Source organism: Perca fluviatilis, chromosome 20 (genome assembly GCF_010015445.1).
Source record: "Perca fluviatilis chromosome 20, GENO_Pfluv_1.0, whole genome shotgun sequence".
Classification (NCBI taxonomy): domain Eukaryota; kingdom Metazoa; phylum Chordata; class Actinopteri; order Perciformes; family Percidae; genus Perca; species Perca fluviatilis.
Window position 1 is genome coordinate 11928634 of NC_053131.1, and position 17065 is coordinate 11945698.

The following is a 17065-nucleotide window of genomic DNA, read 5'->3' on the forward strand; positions in this document are numbered from 1 at the left end:
ATATATATATATATATATATATATATATATATATATATATATATATATATATAGAGGAGGCTGTAACCCAATGAATATATATATATATATATATATATATATATATATATAGAGATAGAGATAGAGAGATAGAGAGAGAGAGGAGGCTGTAACCCAATGAAATGTATTGTAAAAAAAAACTGTAATTTACCTTACAGTCACGTGACGTTCTAGACCAGTAGGCGTGTCTATGTGCAGATTGTGTGAAATCTGCAGGTGCCATGCCTTTATACTGAAGATGTGGCCATGGCTTCTGGCTTTTGTGAAGAATGCTCCCGACTGCTTAAAGAATTTACTGTTCATTTAAGGAAGGTTTGCAGCGAGTTTGAGCAAAAAATGATGGACGTTTTCAGGGAACTTTCTCAGTGCACCTGCTTTAGGAGTACACCTGACGGGAGTTTACTGAGGAAGAGGACGCAAGAGTTGCCCTCTTTACACCTGCTGTACGGTAGGAACATTGTAGCCGTTCCTTTTCTTTGTTGTAGACATTAGCATTGTTGTGGAGGACAAACACACATGTGCAGACCTTATTTGTCTTTTATTAAATTTGTGAGACAAAGTCTACCCAGTTGATATAAATCTGCAGTTTAAAATGAGAAGAGCAGACAGTTACATCACCAGTGTATTTGTTTCTTTAGAAAACAAATTCTCCTTGTATCATATCATAAAAGTAGTTTATAGAAACCCTCCTGCTTGGTATTTCCACAAATACACGGCTTACGTGGACTTTAGTGTCACAAATTATTTATATATTTATGAGGGTCTTATTTGAGACAGATTAAGGTTAGGGTTAAGGGTAAGGGTAGGGTTAGGGTAGCACAGGTTCTTTAGCAGGTTCATAATTAATTAAGGACATTGTATGGGGAATTTGGGACACTAAATTGCACGTATACCCAAATACACATGTACAAAATCAATCATTGATCAACTCAAGTTTTGGGAGATTCATTATTGTTAATCTGTTTCTTCTCTTAGATGATGAAACTCTACTTAATCCGGGGAATCTACAAGCACTGAGCAGACTTGCGACCTCAGAAAACACTGATCTCCAAATGACTGCAGCCATGTATTATTTACATCTCAGTCATCATTGTGAGTAAAGAACTCAAACTGATTTTTATGTTGCTTGACTATCTTCATTATAGCAATGGCTACAGATCAGTGATGCATAGAATGACACTATTGTTTGCTCTTCAGGTTTCTCATATCACTCACTGTCGAGATAAACTCTAACGGACGACTGGTATCATGCAAATTTTCAACTGTATTTTTTTTTTCTAGGGTTGGCACTTGGCAAATCATTTCCAGCATGCATGAGCTTTAGTGTCATTATGAAGCTATAATAAATAGATTTAACTTTGAAATTCAACAGTATGATATCCTTTACTATGATACAGTGATAACAGAAGCATGAACTATATATATCAGATGCATAAATGTGTCAGTTGACAGATTCCTATAGTTTACATGGTTGTTGTTGATAGAGCAACGGTCAGATATCTCTTTTAGGGCTTGAATTTTAAACCAACCAGCAGTCACATATTTCATGTTTAAAACTAAAATGTGGGTTTCGCTAGCGAGACTGACCGCTAATTAAGATTGCGTTTTAACTTGTAGATCATTCTTTGGGCGTCAAGAAATTTAACTGACTTGTGAAATTTTGCTTCTTCAACAGCAATGATTTGTGTCTTTTCATCATTTTATTCTTTTTTGTTTGGTGTGTTCCAGTGAAATCGCCCTTACCAGATGTCTTCATGGAGCCAGTCATGGCCTTACTTTTATCAACTGACCTAGATGTGCAAAAGACTATCTCTCTCTCCTTGGTCAATCTGTTGGTAAAGAATAATGGTAAGAGACAAGAATCAGGTATTTAAAGTATTGTCTTTTTGATTTATAATCCTTACTCTCTCCTCTTTAAGTTGTTTTAAAAAACAATGCATCACAGCTGAAGTTACGTAGTTTATGTGGATCAGATGTTTGTAATAGCTGTCCATGAAATCTGATTTCAGTGTGCAAAGAGTTAGTGATTGAAATGGGGATGCTGGTGCCCATACTGGAAATGTTCCAGTCTGGGGATGCCACCGCTCAGTCTCACCTATGTGCCTGCGTCACCATGCTGTCCTCCTCAGGTTTGTATGGACAGGAAGGACTCTGTCTTCAAGTCTTTAAATAGTTTGATAGTTCACCCTGGCTCGCCTAAAATGTGTTTGACTGCAGAGACGCAACATACCATTGTATTTATGTCTAGATTGGCTTTGTGCAGGTTTTTTCTTCTTCCTTTCATACAGAATCAAACAGAGAGGCTGTCACTGTGGATGGAATAATGCCACTGTTGGCTTTAGCAAAATCCTACGACCCACAGGTGCAACAGAACGCCACCTGGGCTCTGTTACATCTCACACAGTCAGGTGGGATAATGTCCTTTTTTAAATCTGAATGTTCATATATTTTGTATTAAACTCGAAGCTGCTGTTTTCATGTTCTTTCCAGTGTTATTTTGCTTGAACATAACATGGAAACCAGAACATTCACTTCTCTTTATTTTTATTATTTTTTTTTTTAGATTGGTCGACAAGGATCTTATGTCAGGCAGGGGCCATTCCTGTCCTGATACTTCTGCTGCAGTCCTCAGATTCAGAGGTTCAGTTTTACAGCTGCACCGCTCTGTGCAATATCGCTGCTGTCCAGAAGCATCATCCAAAGTTGCTCAGCATTGGGGGTCATTTTTTGCTAAAGTCTCTACTGACACTCATGTCGTCATCCGTGCAAAAGGTAATTGTGAACTTTAGTGGCTGAGATTGAAAGTAAATCAGCAACAATGTTAAATAAAAATCTTTTTGAATTTATTTTTCAGAATTCAACCCAAGCATGCAGATGCCTAAAAACCCTTTCAAAGAATGGTAATTATAAACAATGAAGCCAAATACTGATGCCATACCCAAAGCAGATGCTGTTTGTCTTTTTTTTATTTATTTATTTATTTTTTAGTGTAGTTCTTATTCAGGAGCAGCTGATGGAGCTCGACTGTGTGTTGCCTCTAAAGGCGCTGCTGAAAACCTCTTCTCCTGTGTGGACAGAGTCAGCCATAACGCTACTGTCTGCACTGTCGGCACACCCACCAAACAATGTACGATTTCCTACACGGTCAGCAGGATCATAATAATGATGACGTTGGTAACCATTTGTGATGTGTTACAGCTGTGAAGTGGTCGAAAATAACTTGATGTTCTTTTTGCACACTCCATTTTATGTACTTTAATAATTAATCACTGGATGAAAAAAATAAAATAAGGCGTCTGTTCTGTTTACATCCTAATATTGATAATATTTCCATGGTTTAGTTCCAGGACGTCCTGGTAAATGAAGGACTGTTGGATGAAATTGGCCAGCTGCTACATCATCACACATTCAGCTCTGTCATTATCATACACAGCTGCAAGATCATCACTGAACTGTGTAGCTCCAGCATGGGACAACAGGTACACCAAGGCTGCATTCAGGATTTCATGTCAATTGTAAAAACATGATTTGTCTGTGCATGGTGCCCCAGATTGATACACTCCTAAAGCTTTATTTAATCCCATCATTATCTAGGCTGTGATGGAAAGTCTGTGTTTATCAGGACTCCTCGGGGCTCTTCTGTCTCAGTCCCTATCAGATGACATTGTGCTGCATGTGACATCATGCTTACATCACCTCACCACTTTGGGTGAGTAGTCTAGTATTGCCAGACCTAGCTCCACATCAACTAGTATTGGTCTGTTCTGTTTTAATTTTTTTTGCTGTGAAATGTAACGCAAATGACATAATAAGATCTCTATTTTATATAAATATTTTTTATAATCTTTCACTATTTGTCACTATTTCAGATCCACCTAAGTCTAACATGTCGCTGACAATAACATCAGAGCAAGTTTCAAGACTTGTGAAGTTGTCGGGACGAATACAAAATCCTCGGTTGTCATACAACAGTGCGGCCATCATCAGCAAACTAGAAATGACTGGTACTGTTATGTGCAAGTGTTAATTGCTGATAGAAAACATGAGAAAATCAGTTTGGTTTTATATTATTACATTAAAGGTCCCATGGCATGAAAATTTCACTTTATGAGGTTTTTTTACATTAATATGCGTTCCCCTAGCCTGCCTATGGTCCCCCAGTGGCTAGAAATGGTGATAGGTGTAAACCGAGCCCTGGGTATCCTGCTCTGCCTTTGAGAAAATGAAAGCTCAGATGGGCCGATCTGGAATCTTGCTCCTTATCAGGTCATAAGGAGCAAGATTACCTCCCCTTTCTCTGCTTTGCCCGCCCAGAGAATTTGGCCCACCCATGAGAGAGAGGCATCATGGCTTTCAAACGAGCAAAGTGACAGTTGGTCAAGGCCACACCCCCACCCTCCACCTTGCATCCAAAGAGCACCATGTCATGGGACCTTTAAGTTATATTCTGTGTCTTCTACTGTTCACCTAGGGGAGATGGTCCAGTTGCTGAGACCTCACTACACTACCATGGTGGAGTACCTGTTGGTGTTTCTCCAAAATAAAGATGTTAAGTTTCAGCAGCTTGGCATAGCCACAATATTCAACCTCAAGAAAGGTTAGTATTTGTTGTACACCTACTTATTAATCAACCGAGGGTACTGCAGCCATTTGAATTATCGTATCATTCTATTATCCCTAAGCAAATTTAGAATAATCAGGCTTTGCAGTTCAGTGGTTCTTAGCCTATTTTGTGCTGTCGTCCTCTGCAGATGGAGACTTTTCGTCTCTGTTGGCTAACAGTGAGTTGGAGGCTCAGCTCTGGAAGGTGCATGCGCAGACGGAGGAAACCAGACGGCTGCTGCAAATGATTCAGCCCCTTTCTCCATCTTCTGTGAACCCTTGACTCCGTCAGCACAACAAATACTGAGAGATGTGCAAAGTGTGGACTGTAAGCAGTTTTTACATTAATGCACTGTATAGACAAGCAGAACATTTTTATATTGTTTTATAGTTGTTTTTTATAGTTGTTTTTTATAGTGTTTTATTTCAGAGTTTTTATGTTCAGAGTTAACAAATTAAGTCAAAAACAAGGCAGAGATGCAGCATAGTTTCAACTTTAATGAAATATGGCATATATTTAAACTTTAACAGGTTAACAAGTGATAGCTATAAGCAATACTTCAACTATAAGATCAAATATTGATGATCAGATACATTTTTTGATATACTTTTATTATTAATAAACTTATTTAACCTCCTACGCCTCAGACTTTCCTTTGTAAAGTGGTTGCGCAATATCAAACAAAGCAACTGTCAAGTGCAATAAAGGCTTTGTGCATTGTATTCTCTAAAACACTCACAAAACTAAAGCAAAGTCTTTGGAAACTAATTTCCTTAGCAGCGTTGAAATTCGTGATTGCTTTACTTCACAAAATAAATTAGGAATTAAATCATGAAAGGAACTTTCACCAACAACCTAAAATCTTGTGTTCTTAGCGCAAACCACCACTCAAGCTATTCTAATTCCACAGTGACAAAACTGAGGAGGGAAAAGTGCTTAGATTGCAAGAAATATCAGGAATAAGCAAAAAAGCGAAATGGCTAACATATGTTGTGATTGTTAGAATGGCTATTCCTAGTATCTGTACAGAGGCAACACTCGCCAGCAAACTATTCTTACCACTGTCTACATCTACTGGTTTTTGGATAGTCATTACTAGTTCAGAAACCTGCTGTACTGAAGAAAGTAATAAATAACTTAACAATATTTGTGCCACTGGTTACACACAGAAAAGTGACCAAATGCTGACGTCCTCGGTGAGAGGCAAGGCTGTAATCTTACATGCTCTTTAAAGGTGCCGAAGGGCAGCAAAATGGCTGTACTGCAGTAACTCCTGTGTTTCACAGAGAAATCACAGCTCTCCAACAAAGTCCTTAAACGTCTGCCCACTTCGCAGGTGCTCAGATGACCTCTGAAGAATGCACAGTAGGGAGACAAACAAAAATATATTACATAAAAGGTGTCAGAGCAGCTTCAGAGATTAGTAGTAGTAGTAGTAGTAGTAGTAGTAGTAGTAGTAGTAGTAGTAGTAGTAGTACATTTATGATCCACTCTTAGACTTTTTATTAAGGGATACTACAGAAAAAAGGAGAGGCAGTTGCACATTTGATGAAGAGCTTTTTTTTTTTTCAGTGCTTCTTTTCCTTTTGCTGCTGTGTTTTGTCCTGCTCATGTACCTATGTTGGATGTGCACACTATTCCTCTTTGATTTGAATATTGTCTATAGAGACCACCATGGTAGGAAATCCACCAACCTAAATGACTTCCTATTTGTGTGGTCTGTAACCGAAATTGGTAACAAACATGACAGATGATGGGACATGTCAGTGAGTGTCTAGGTCCGTAAGGTGCTTGACTTCTAAATAAAAAGGCACTAGGCAGAGCCAAAAGTTATCAGAATCTGGCGGGTGGTTGGTGTTAATTTCCCACCCTGAGGATAAGTGTTCTTAAGTGATCTGCTGGTTGTGTCTCACCTGCTCGTTGGTGGGTCTGAATTTCCTCCAGGCCTGTGAGAGTCCTGAGGGACCTGCGTTCTTTGAAGGCCACAACAGGTACCATGTCCTCCTCGTTGTTCAGCCCCAGCTGTGAGGTTTTCGTCCCCACTGGCAGCTTGACAACATCTTCTATGGTGCCATTGTGCACAGGCTCTGTGTTTTCCTTTGGTTGGGCTTCATTTGGCAAAATCTTCACTGGTACAGATTTCTGTGTTTAAAAAAAAAGAAGGAATAACTAATTTGGTCAAGGACACGCTTTTAGAAGTTAGTTATTTATTAGTGAATACTGGATGTGCGTCATAAGAGCCCAGGGGCAATGTACTTTTACAAAAACGTAACAGTAAATTTCACCGTATCAGGAGAATCTGTCCTTCTGGTTCTCCGCATGATCTCCTCAAGTCGCTGGAAAAGAAAACAGCTTTTATTAAATTGCTGTCACAATGTTACCTTGCACGGCAGATGGATTCTCGCGATATCACAAGATCATGCGACATAATCGCAGGATCACATCACATGGGGTAACAAACAATCTAGCAGTCAGGTTGTTTTATATCAAAAGTTACTTTTGATTTCATTTATTTTTATAAACACAGATAATACATAGGTACGGATTAAGTTGGTTTTTTTTTTAATCAAACTGTCAAAAATGTCACCTTTTTTCTTGCTTGGCGCGCCGCCTCCTCTTTCTGTGCAAGTATTTCTCGCTCTTGTTTCATCTGCTCTGCTTTTTCCTTTTCTCTGGCTTGTTCCTCCTCTCTCTATATAAACAGAGAAAACATAAAAGGAGTTAAAATACACAAAAAGCATCCACAAGGACACCTGTGGGTGCAGAGGTGGTTTCTTCTGCAAATTCCCTCATGCACTGAGGAATGTTTGCAGTTCCCACCTGTTTCTGCAGAAGGGTGGCTTCCCTCATAGCCTGAGCTCTTTCTTCCTCAGCTTTTCTCTGCTCCTCTTCCTCCCTTCTCATCTTCTCCTCTATGAGACGCTGAGCCTCGGCCTGCTGTCGGGCTCGCTCGTCTGCCCTCTTGCGTTCCAGTTCTTCACGACTCCGCCTGGACATAAATTCATAAATGTATGTCCAATAATCAAATCGTATCAAATAATCAAATTGCACTACAACAGTCTTAATGGCCTGCTACTGCAGTCTTTCTGCCTCGTAGGTGGACATGCTTGTTACCTTTCGGCCTCCTCTCTTTGCAGGCGCTCCTGCTCCTCTCTCTCCCGTTGTAGTCGGGCCTCTCTCCTCTTTTCAGCCAGGAGACGTGAGGCCTCCCCTGGGTCTGAAGTCCCAGCCGAAGGCCTGCATGTGACTTCAGGAGGCTGTGGAGCTGGATGAGGAGGCGTTTGGGGGGGACCTGAAAAGAAATAATATCAACTTCAATACACATTAAATGCCACTTTAAATACTGCACTTTTGTTTTAGGCCTTTCCCTAGCTTACTTCTATATCCTGCAGCGGTTCTGGTTGTAGCTGCTGACTTTTTGTCGGGCAGGTTCGAACATGGAGCCTCTGGTGGATTTTCATCCCTCATTTTCATTTGTGATGTCCTGACAGGCCTTGAGTTACCAGGAGAGAGGGCAGAACTACAAAGAGCACCATCTTCCTCAGGGACCGGTGGGAGCTCGAGCTGCAGCGGGGTTGAATGTCTGCTGACCGATCTTCGGAGGGTCCTTTAAGATCCAGTAGAAGAGAGCATGAGATGTCCCACTTTGTTCAGATTACTGTTACTATGTCATGAATGTACAGCGGATGTTTTTGGTCAAACATTTGACCTACCGTTTAGGTGAGGGAGAGGTTGTTCTGCTCTGTGTATCTTTGGCAGGTTTCAAACTGGTGTTGACGGCAGGAGATCTGGTATTTGAGTTCTTCTTATTAGTATCTTGCTGTCTTGCTGTTGTGATCTAAACCAAAAAGAAAAGGAAAAGGTTATCAGAAACATATATATATTTTTTACAGAATTTTTCTCATCTTTGAGTCCAAAAATCTGACTGAAAAGAGAGACAGCTGGGCGATCCCAAAAATATGATACCAAAGGAACAGCTAGAATTACCTGTGCCAGATTGATGCTTCTGTGCTGGCTGTTGTTAGGCCTGGGGGAGGCAGATGGCCAGTGGTGGGCTGAACCAGAATGGTGCTGGGGTTTGTGAGGGGGGGTGGTGGTGGTGGTGGTGGTGGTGGTGGAATTCATGGAGTGGAATGAAACTGCACGGCGACAAACATGGACAACTGAGGCAGTGATTTGTGCCATAATTATGGGAAATTGGAGGAGATATGCACAAATGACGGAAACAGTGATGGAATTGTGAAGCAGCGCGTAAAACAGAGAGGAAAATGAGCAGTTGGTTAGTCGTAGTAGTATCTTACAAATGCACTACAAACAATTAGCATTGCGTTGCCATAATGTTAAAGCAGGCTGCGTTCTGTTATCATGGGGGAAGAGTACCTTGGTCTCCTGACTGACAACCAGCACTCTTGCTCCTGGCCAGATAAGAGTATGTAGGGGTAAGCAGGCGATTGACCAAGTTCTTCTCCCAGGTTGTCAGTGGCAGGCGACGTGGAACTACCATATTGATCAGTATATACATTTTAAGGGCAGCAAAAAAGATAAAAAAAGATAAGGCACTGCAGGAGTTGTTGTGTTAAGATATGTTACACAGAGAAGAGATACGGTTAAGTATGGTGTTATGAGTTTAGAAAGATTATGTTAAAAGAGAGGGGAAAAAAAAGAAAGCACATTTATCTCTACTTACTATTTTTGGTGAGCTTCCTTCCTCTCGAGTATTGACTGAGGCTCTGTTGGACCTTTTGGCTCTTCTCCACTGTCCTACGCACTGCAGACTCATATCGCTCCTTAATTCAGGAAAATAGGCTTTAGTGGTGATGTTACTCAACACCAGAGCTGTGAAAGCATCAGCCTTTACTAAAAAAATAAAAGTTTTTCATTTCCACCATCAAAACTCACTTTCTCCTCCTTCAGTCTCTGCTTGCGCTTCTCTTCCACAGCAGCACGCTTCCGCTCCTCTCTGAGCCTCTGGTCCTGGAGTTTCTTCTTGCGCTCCTGCAGTTGTTGTTCATAGTATCGCCTGGCCCGCTGCTCCCGCTCCAGCCTGCCCTGTTCCCGAAACACTGGGGGGGAAAAAGTGAACCAGTATATATAGATAACTTGGGTTATGTATGTTTATCTTATTAGAAATTGAGGACAATACATTAAGTGTCACATACCAAGTAACTTCTGGTGCTCCTGTCTTCTTTCCCGTGCCGCTTTCAGCCTCTCGTCAACATTTAGTCCATTAGCCACTACATGGGCAAAATGATACTTTGTTGTCACTGCTGTGATGCCATAAATCGCATAAACATATTATTAGTTATATTAAACATCCAAGCAAAATCTAGACAAGTCTGTAAAAGTAAAGGAAAATGCTAAAAGTCATTATCCAATATTCAAATAAGATGACAGCTGCCTGATTAAAATAAGAAAAGTGAATGTGAGAGCTGTATCAAACCTGCAGTGGCCCGTGGGGTGGCTGTGTTACAGATTTCGGCAGCCTTGTTGACAGAACAGGCGGCTTTCTTTGCCTGTGAATTTGGTTTGATATAACCACCATTGTCTAGAAGGGGGGGGGGGGGATGACAGCATGTTATTCATAAAAAAAAATAAGAGCAATACCTCTGACCTCTTCCAGGTTTTATTTTTCATAATCTTGACACACAATATTCCTTTGATATTTTGTATTTTCTACTATCTGTAAATGCATATTTTGGTACAACAGATGATGTGAAAATAAGCTTGAAGAATATTGTTCCAAATGAACTGGTATGGCCTTAGGGTCAGCTGCAAATGAAACAGCCATTATAAACTGCCTGCGTATAAAAGGCTCGGAGAACAGGCTAGCACCTGATCAGTCCTCATGGAGATGACTAAAACAAGCAACGAAAAAGGTCAAGACATAAAGGCACCACACAAGACTGATAAGTTATTTGTATAAATGCACAAGGGGGGAAAAATCACATGGATGTATTTACTTTAGGGTTTCATAATATCAGGATGCTGATTATTCAATGTGTATTTTGTCCACAGATGCCCCCTGATTTCCTCATGTTCATGGTATCCATGCTCAATTACAGAATGATAAATTATTTCTCACAGGGAATGTACTGTATATATCCTATTCCTGCGTCATCAATATGAGCAGATGATCCTTGGTTTGTGATCTACAGTCGTTCTGGCTTTGCTTCAAGGAAAGGCTTGTTTTGATCAGATACCATACAAAAGCAAAGATAACCGCGACTAACCTCCTGTTCTTTCAAATCCATTCCTCTTCTTCTGGCTCTCGATGGTACGTGTAGAAAGAGGTCCCTGTGATGGAGGGATGTCACAGTGTTTCTTCTGCACAGCCATGCTAGGTTTTGAGCCTGGAATACCAATGCTCTCACTCTAAAGCCCCCTCCTTTCTCTCCTCCTCCTCCTCCTCTCCCTCCTCCTTTTGAATTTCTATTTCAAGATGCCTTCGGGTCGCTTTCCAAGTGCGCTGTGCGGAGAAGTACCCTCTGCATCAGATGCTTGTTCATCTGTGCCTTATAAACCAATAGAGAGAAAAGCATATAAACAAAGCACCCCCCTGTCCAAAGGGTTAGAGATAAATTCAAGGTTATCCACAAATTAACTCCTGTCTTCTTTAAGGCTATAGAACTCTGAAGAGGATACTCAATGAGGCTTGTCTATTAAAAGGCTATTCCCCCTTTAAAGATCTCACCCTTGTGAGCTGCTCTGCTTTACTTTCACAGAACATAGCTGTGTCACTTTAATTCCCCCACCACACTGCCTGCTTGCTAGATGGATGTGGCCAAAGGGATGCAGCGTTTCCTGGAGATAGGAAAAAAAATGGAAGCAAAGCTGAGAGCCTGTCTTCATGAATAATTACCATGACAACGGTGGTATAATATTCAGTGACATACATTGCTTGGACATTAACTCGCTCTGATGGAGTCAGTGTTCTCAATAGATGAGGCAAATATTTGAGCTTTTTTTATTTATTTTTTTTTTTTTACCCATCATTCCTCCGTGATGAATTAAATGGTATGACCACCAGATGGAGATATTTCTTTCTGGAGAACAAGCTGAAGTCAGCCTTGCCTTTAAATGGCTTCAGCTACAATCACATAAGTTAATGTTTTTTTAAGGGCCAAATGACCAAAGCCCGATCAAATTCAAAAACGAAAAACTTTTATGTACAGTATAGATAAACTCATTTTCTTCACAACTGAAATTATATTCAAGTTAAGAAATATCTAGTCTAAATCCTTGACGTTCCACTTCCGGAATTGCTCCGGTGCCGCAGGAAATTTTGCCGGATGCATGTATTTTCACCAATGTCTGTTTCCTTCTGCTTTCTTTGTGTTGGAATTTTAAACTCCAGTGGATTTATGAGGACTATGGTTAACTGTTCCTCAGATCTCTGCAGGGTAAAATGAGACAGCTAGCTAGACTATCTGTCCAATCTGAGATTTTTCTCACATGACTATTTTACAGCGGCTCTGTGTGGAGCTTAGCGCCGCCCATGACAATTATGATTGGTTTTAAGAAATGCCAATAAACCAGAGCACATTTTACTCCCATCCCCAGAATGCTATGTAGACTAGCCAGACCCTCCTCCGCTCCGCAGCGTGTGGATGGTCTGGCAAAGCGAGACTAAGAAATATCCCAAAAAAATTATTGGATGGATTTCCATGAACATGTGTACAGACATTCATGATCCCCAGAGGATGAATTCCATGACTTTGGTGATACCTTGACTTTTCCTCTAGCGCCACCAGCAGGTTAAAGTTTTAGCTTGTCTGTGGCTGGGTTAGCTCAGTTGGTAGAGCAGGTGCACACATATAAAGGTTTATTCCTTGACACAGTGGCTGTGGGTTCGATTCCGACCTGTGGCCCTTTGCTGCATGTCGTTCCCCCTCTTTCTCCCCTTTCATGTCTTCATCAGTCCTGTGGAAATAATGGCTAAATGCCCTAAAATAATCTTTGAAAAAAAACGTTTAAGCTTATCCAGTGAATAGTAGATGGACCTTTAAGGTCTTTATAAAATGTAAGCTGTCTATTGTTTAACCATTAAAGGCCAGGACACTTCAGTCAGTATTCAAAACAAGAGTTCAGAAAACACAGTTCTAAGCTTTGATGACACAGGTCATCATTCAGGATATTGAATACAGTCACTATTCACGTTTTCTACTTCTGTTCAAATTTTAGAGTGTATCTTTAAAGTATAGTAAGCTTGTGTTTAAAGGGGCCCTGTAACATTCAACCTGTTGTGCATGATGTGAGTCTGCAGTGCTGTTGATATGTTCCCCTTGGGAGTCTAAGTTTGAGTCTGTGTCAGTGGAATGCTGTGTGAGGGAGGTTTCACTACCTGCGGGTGGGTCCATGGTCTCATGGGCTTCACATCCTTAAGAGAGATTAGAGTTGGAGTTTACTTTCTGTGCCAACAGAGTGGTACATAATGCTGGTCTGTGTTGCTGCTACCCATCTCCCCTGAGGGGCCTGTTGCTTTCCTATGAATAGGGGTTGTATTGCCAGCCGATTCTTCACCCCTTCCCAAAATCTTTGTTGTGTGCAGGTTCTGTGGGGCCTTGGGTTGCAGAGGTGGCTGCAGAGAGCTGTGCCTGGGCCAGCTGCTGACAAACTTAATGGGGTTGCTGCTGGAGAACAAGAATGGTGCTCTGCATATCCTCCACTTCCTCATCCAGAGTGATGAAAGAATTTAACGGCAGAAAACTACTGACAACAATGAAAAGGATGGGACAAATTCAATTCAAGAAGGCACACACCATGAACCAAAACAAGAAGGTGATGTTTCAAAATGGCTCTGGCTTCAGCAAAGCATCACTACATAAGTTAATAAAAGCATTAGACTAAACAATATGCTATAGGTTATTTGTTAGAAGCTGCTGCTTATTGTATGTCAATTCTTAACATAGTTCCCTTATGTTGAACCAAAGTATGTCAACTAACAAAAACAAAAACATCTTTTAAAAAAAGGTTAACTGCCAGCCAAGACAAGAGTGCAAGCACATGGAAGGGCAACAGCCTAACATGTCATTAAACCACGTTTAATATTAGACATGGAAAATTGCTTGAACACTTTAAAGGATTCATTCTTTCTAATTAAACTGAACGTTGGACGATCTTGTTTTGTCTTTTCCTCAAGGCACTGGTTAAAAATCAGCATGCTCATGATGACTTGCTATGGTAATGAATGCGCGTGGGGACTGGTGAAGACATATGGACAGCTCAGCGCCCGTCGTGTATATGAGCGCACTAAAGTAAACAGCTAGCTAATTAAGCTAACTGCTAAGGTTGTAAGCTAGCTAAGTAAGGTTTATCTTGGTAAACATTAGCAACGTTGGCACCAGATTTTGCACAAGTCGTTTTCAAAGACTATCGGCAAAAATAAGCAGCTTCTGTACAGGTTGGGGCATTATAAATATGTAGCGTTAACTGAAGAAGTTGCTTTAGCATTAGTCGCAGTCATAGCTAACATTTCAGCCCGCTGTAGAGCTAGCTAGCTAGCTATCTTCGCAAAGAGTTTATAAGTATCTTTGCATAAAAACGAGTCCAGTTTGAGTTTAACAAGTGAAATACTGCCTTCCAGCTACCATTGAAAGGAACATGACCTGTTTGGCCACCAGGTGGTGCTTCCATTGATTACTCTGCTCACAACAGGATGTAGTTATACCATAGACTGTATTATTAATATACAGTCTATGCGTTATACACAGTAAGTATGGTAGCCTAGCTATATTATCTAGAGTAGGTATACCTAGTTTTATACAGCCTATGGTATATCTAGAAAAACTGCACTGTTACTAGAGGCAGACCTAATGATGGTATTAAATGAAAGACAGTCAAGAGTAGGTGTACTGAATACATATAATTTTGTCCATTTAAGTAACATACAGTAGGATGCAAAGGTTTGTTGGTATAGATTACTTTTAAAATCATAGAATTAACAAACCAGTCATTTGGATTTAGAGTAATTTTAAGAAAGACCCTGGGGTCACTTGAGGTCAGGCCCTTTGTGCTTGCTACCTAGTACAATGCCCCCCCTGACACCATCAATAACAATGCCCTCTGGCTGTGTTTCCCTGATTAAGCTTTCCAAAATCCCCATCCGAGAGTTTGACAGAAATGTGTCATAAGGATACACTACACCACTGTCAGGTGGTGTGCCCACGGAGTCACTGGAGCACAAATAAGATGGTGATAACCGCTCTACTACCAACAGCCAAAAAAGGGCTCTGGACACTGGACCTACATGGGATAAGATTGCATGGTTGGTATCAAGTCATTCTGTGGTTCACCCAAGACGACATTGTCCAAGGTGTCAATTTAAGGGCTTTGTTGCTTTCTCATGCATATTCATTAGTTTTACCCAAATATTTATCCAAAATACAAATAATAACTCTGCATAGATATTAGATGTTTTTGTTTTTAAGCTGATATCTTGCACCTGAGACAGCTCATCTCTTCTGACAGATTCTCTGATGTAAAGTAGTTTTGCACATAATTGTTTTTTAGTCAAGTAAAATACTTTTTGTTCTTTATCAGAGCAGAAAAGTCAACTGTGGCACATTGGTTTGGTGGCTGATGTCAACTTCAAAGTGTCTAAAGTGGCATTTGATGATTACACCCATCAGAGAATGAGGTTAGTATAAACTACAAGGGCAGCCAGTAACTTTGCACGATTGCTGACATGGTTACCGACCATTCCTGAGGAACTAGGATCTCCCCAACCCCTTGTTGCCGATATTGAATCATGTAATTAAGGGCAGAATCCCTCAACGAAATGGTCAGGTTAATGTCACTGAGAGTATCACACACTTTAGCTCAGTGGGCTGGAGAGGATGCGTCCTTTACAGTTCTAGGTAAAGACAAGGAAAGAAGTTGCATAAAGTTAAGCAAGATGTTTTGTTTGATACACATCTACTAAATATTGGTTTATTTATTTATCCTTAAACATAGACTGCTTTAATTAAATTTAATTAAGTGAGTAAAACATAAAGATGTTTGCCCAATTTAATAATATGATAACATGTTTCTGTTATTCCCTCTAACTAAATCTATATCTTTTGTTGTGAACAGTGATACCTCCACATAATGAGGATGCCACATGCAACCCTGACTGGAGTGCTTAAATAATTTAAAACCTTGTTTCATCGGATACCAGCAACTCTAGACTTTGACGTATGGCTTACAGACTGGCTGTATGTGTAATTGATGAGATGATGAGTTGTAAATTAGCATTGAATAGAAGTGGCATTTAATAGAAGTTGCTAAAGCATGTCTCAACTTAGAAAAATAATGCAACATAATCATTGCATTTAAAACTGCTTTATTTGTGGGGAAACAAAAATACTATTGTTATCCTGATTTGATCTTTATTTATTCAAGTAAATAGACATATGCAAAATGTATTAACACCCTTTGTATTATTCAAAACTCAAACCTGAATGAATTTGAAACACCAGGCTTTGCAAATAGGGCTTGCCACCATTTGGGGATTCCATGACAAAAGACAGTGTGTCTGCACCAAGACCCAGTTTGGAACAGCTCTCTATTAAAGATTAAAGCGGAGCATTCTTCCAACTAGGCTGGCCTGACATTTTCTTTACTTCCATGAAATTCTATTACTAGTGACATAGCAATATATACATCACCTCAACCTCACACATTTTGAAGCTTTTTCATTATGATAGACTCTACAATATATATATCACACACACACACACACATCACTATACAATTTATCAGTTGGATTATTTCAATGGCCTTTTGCCCTGTGTGTAAAAGTTGCTGGTTGGCTTTTCACCGACCATTTTAGAGGAGGATTTAGGATTTAAGAAAAAATCTTAACTTTTTTCTTTTGTTTTGGGCACAGTCTGTGGATTGGCGGACTCTGCTCACAGTGACGTCTCTCAGCAGTCCCTAGTTATAGTTACCAGTCTCAGGTTGAACACTCATGCACTATTCATTGGGGTATCACATCACTCCTGCCTAACTTCAGACTTGGACAAACCCAATTCTTTTCTGTACAACTTTACTTTGTAGCCTTATTCTTACTGCTGTGAAAAATGTCTAAAATGTTTATGTAGTGTTGCTTCTATCTCACAGGTAAAAATAAATTGCTGTTTCCTTGCAGGAAACCTTTTGGAGCTACTCAGAGGAAGGAGTCAAGAGCATTATTTTCTTGTATGGTATGTATTTTAACATATTTTATCAGCAACATCATGTTAGGCAAAGAGCAGCTAGAACAAGCAAAGCTTTGGCATTTAGGCCTCAATGTTTTGCAGCATACTTAAAAGACTTTCTTTGTAGAGGGCCTTTCTGATGACTAATATTTGTTCTGTTAAAAGATATCTTTCATTTGGATAACAGAAATATTCAGAACTTTGCTGTCTAGGTTTCTTGCAGTTTGCAGTATTTGATTGCATG

The 17065-nt window shown here is 40.1% G+C and overlaps 2 protein-coding genes and 1 long non-coding RNA gene across 8 annotated transcripts; 2 read left to right on the plus strand and 1 right to left on the minus strand.

The window, feature by feature from the left end:
- The first annotated feature begins 248 nt into the window (after positions 1-248).
- On the plus strand, positions 249-5281 carry ankar (ankyrin and armadillo repeat containing). Of its 2 annotated transcripts, none has more exons than XM_039786834.1 (13): positions 249-487; positions 1015-1131; positions 1768-1887; positions 2049-2168; positions 2328-2447; positions 2603-2811; positions 2894-2939; positions 3033-3166; positions 3381-3518; positions 3634-3748; positions 3909-4043; positions 4511-4636; positions 4791-5281. In XM_039786834.1, exons 1-13 carry the CDS (start codon positions 286-288, stop codon positions 4922-4924), a joined length of 1716 nt encoding a protein of 571 aa, XP_039642768.1. In that variant the 5' UTR covers positions 249-285; the 3' UTR covers positions 4925-5281. The 2 variants fall into 2 exon arrangements, with proteins under 2 accessions (XP_039642768.1, XP_039642767.1); XM_039786833.1 differs by having other exon boundaries at positions 382-482.
- map7a (microtubule-associated protein 7a) lies at positions 5120-11440 on the minus strand. 5 transcript variants are annotated; one of them, XM_039786829.1, is made up of 15 exons: positions 10873-11440; positions 10083-10187; positions 9802-9909; positions 9542-9705; positions 9330-9429; positions 9023-9139; positions 8630-8781; positions 8356-8480; positions 8020-8249; positions 7757-7934; positions 7463-7631; positions 7230-7334; positions 6928-6978; positions 6556-6784; positions 5120-5993 (listed from the first exon to the last, which is right to left on the minus strand). In XM_039786829.1, exons 1-15 carry the CDS (start codon positions 10976-10978, stop codon positions 5983-5985), a joined length of 1950 nt encoding a protein of 649 aa, XP_039642763.1. In that variant the 5' UTR covers positions 10979-11440; the 3' UTR covers positions 5120-5982. The 5 variants fall into 5 exon arrangements, with proteins under 5 accessions (XP_039642763.1, XP_039642762.1, XP_039642765.1 ...); XM_039786828.1 differs by having other exon boundaries at positions 8630-8805; positions 10873-11432; XM_039786831.1 differs by having other exon boundaries at positions 9802-9876; positions 10873-11431.
- A 2220-nt stretch (positions 11441-13660) lies between these two features.
- Positions 13661-16827, plus strand: LOC120549731. The gene is made up of 4 exons (XR_005637422.1): positions 13661-14042; positions 14728-14906; positions 15182-15278; positions 16773-16827. It is a non-coding gene; the product is annotated as an uncharacterized LOC120549731 (long non-coding RNA).
- Positions 16828-17065: the final 238 nt, after the last annotated feature.

Coding starts and splice junctions, on each gene's coding strand:
- map7a (XM_039786828.1), bottom strand. CDS start 10,978: ATGGCTGTGCAGAAGAAACACTGTGACATCCCTCCATCACAGGGACCT. Junction 7,632..7,756: donor CAAAGAGAGGAGGCCGAAAG/GTAACAAGCATG, acceptor ATTTATGTCCAG/GCGGAGTCGTGAAGAACTGG. Junction 7,335..7,462: donor CCACCCTTCTGCAGAAACAG/GTGGGAACTGCA, acceptor CTGTTTATATAG/AGAGAGGAGGAACAAGCCAG.
- ankar (XM_039786834.1), top strand. CDS start 286: ATGGCTTCTGGCTTTTGTGAAGAATGCTCCCGACTGCTTAAAGAATTT. Junction 2,448..2,602: donor GTTACATCTCACACAGTCAG/GTGGGATAATGT, acceptor TTTTTTTTTTAG/ATTGGTCGACAAGGATCTTA. Junction 2,812..2,893: donor TGTCGTCATCCGTGCAAAAG/GTAATTGTGAAC, acceptor TTTATTTTTCAG/AATTCAACCCAAGCATGCAG.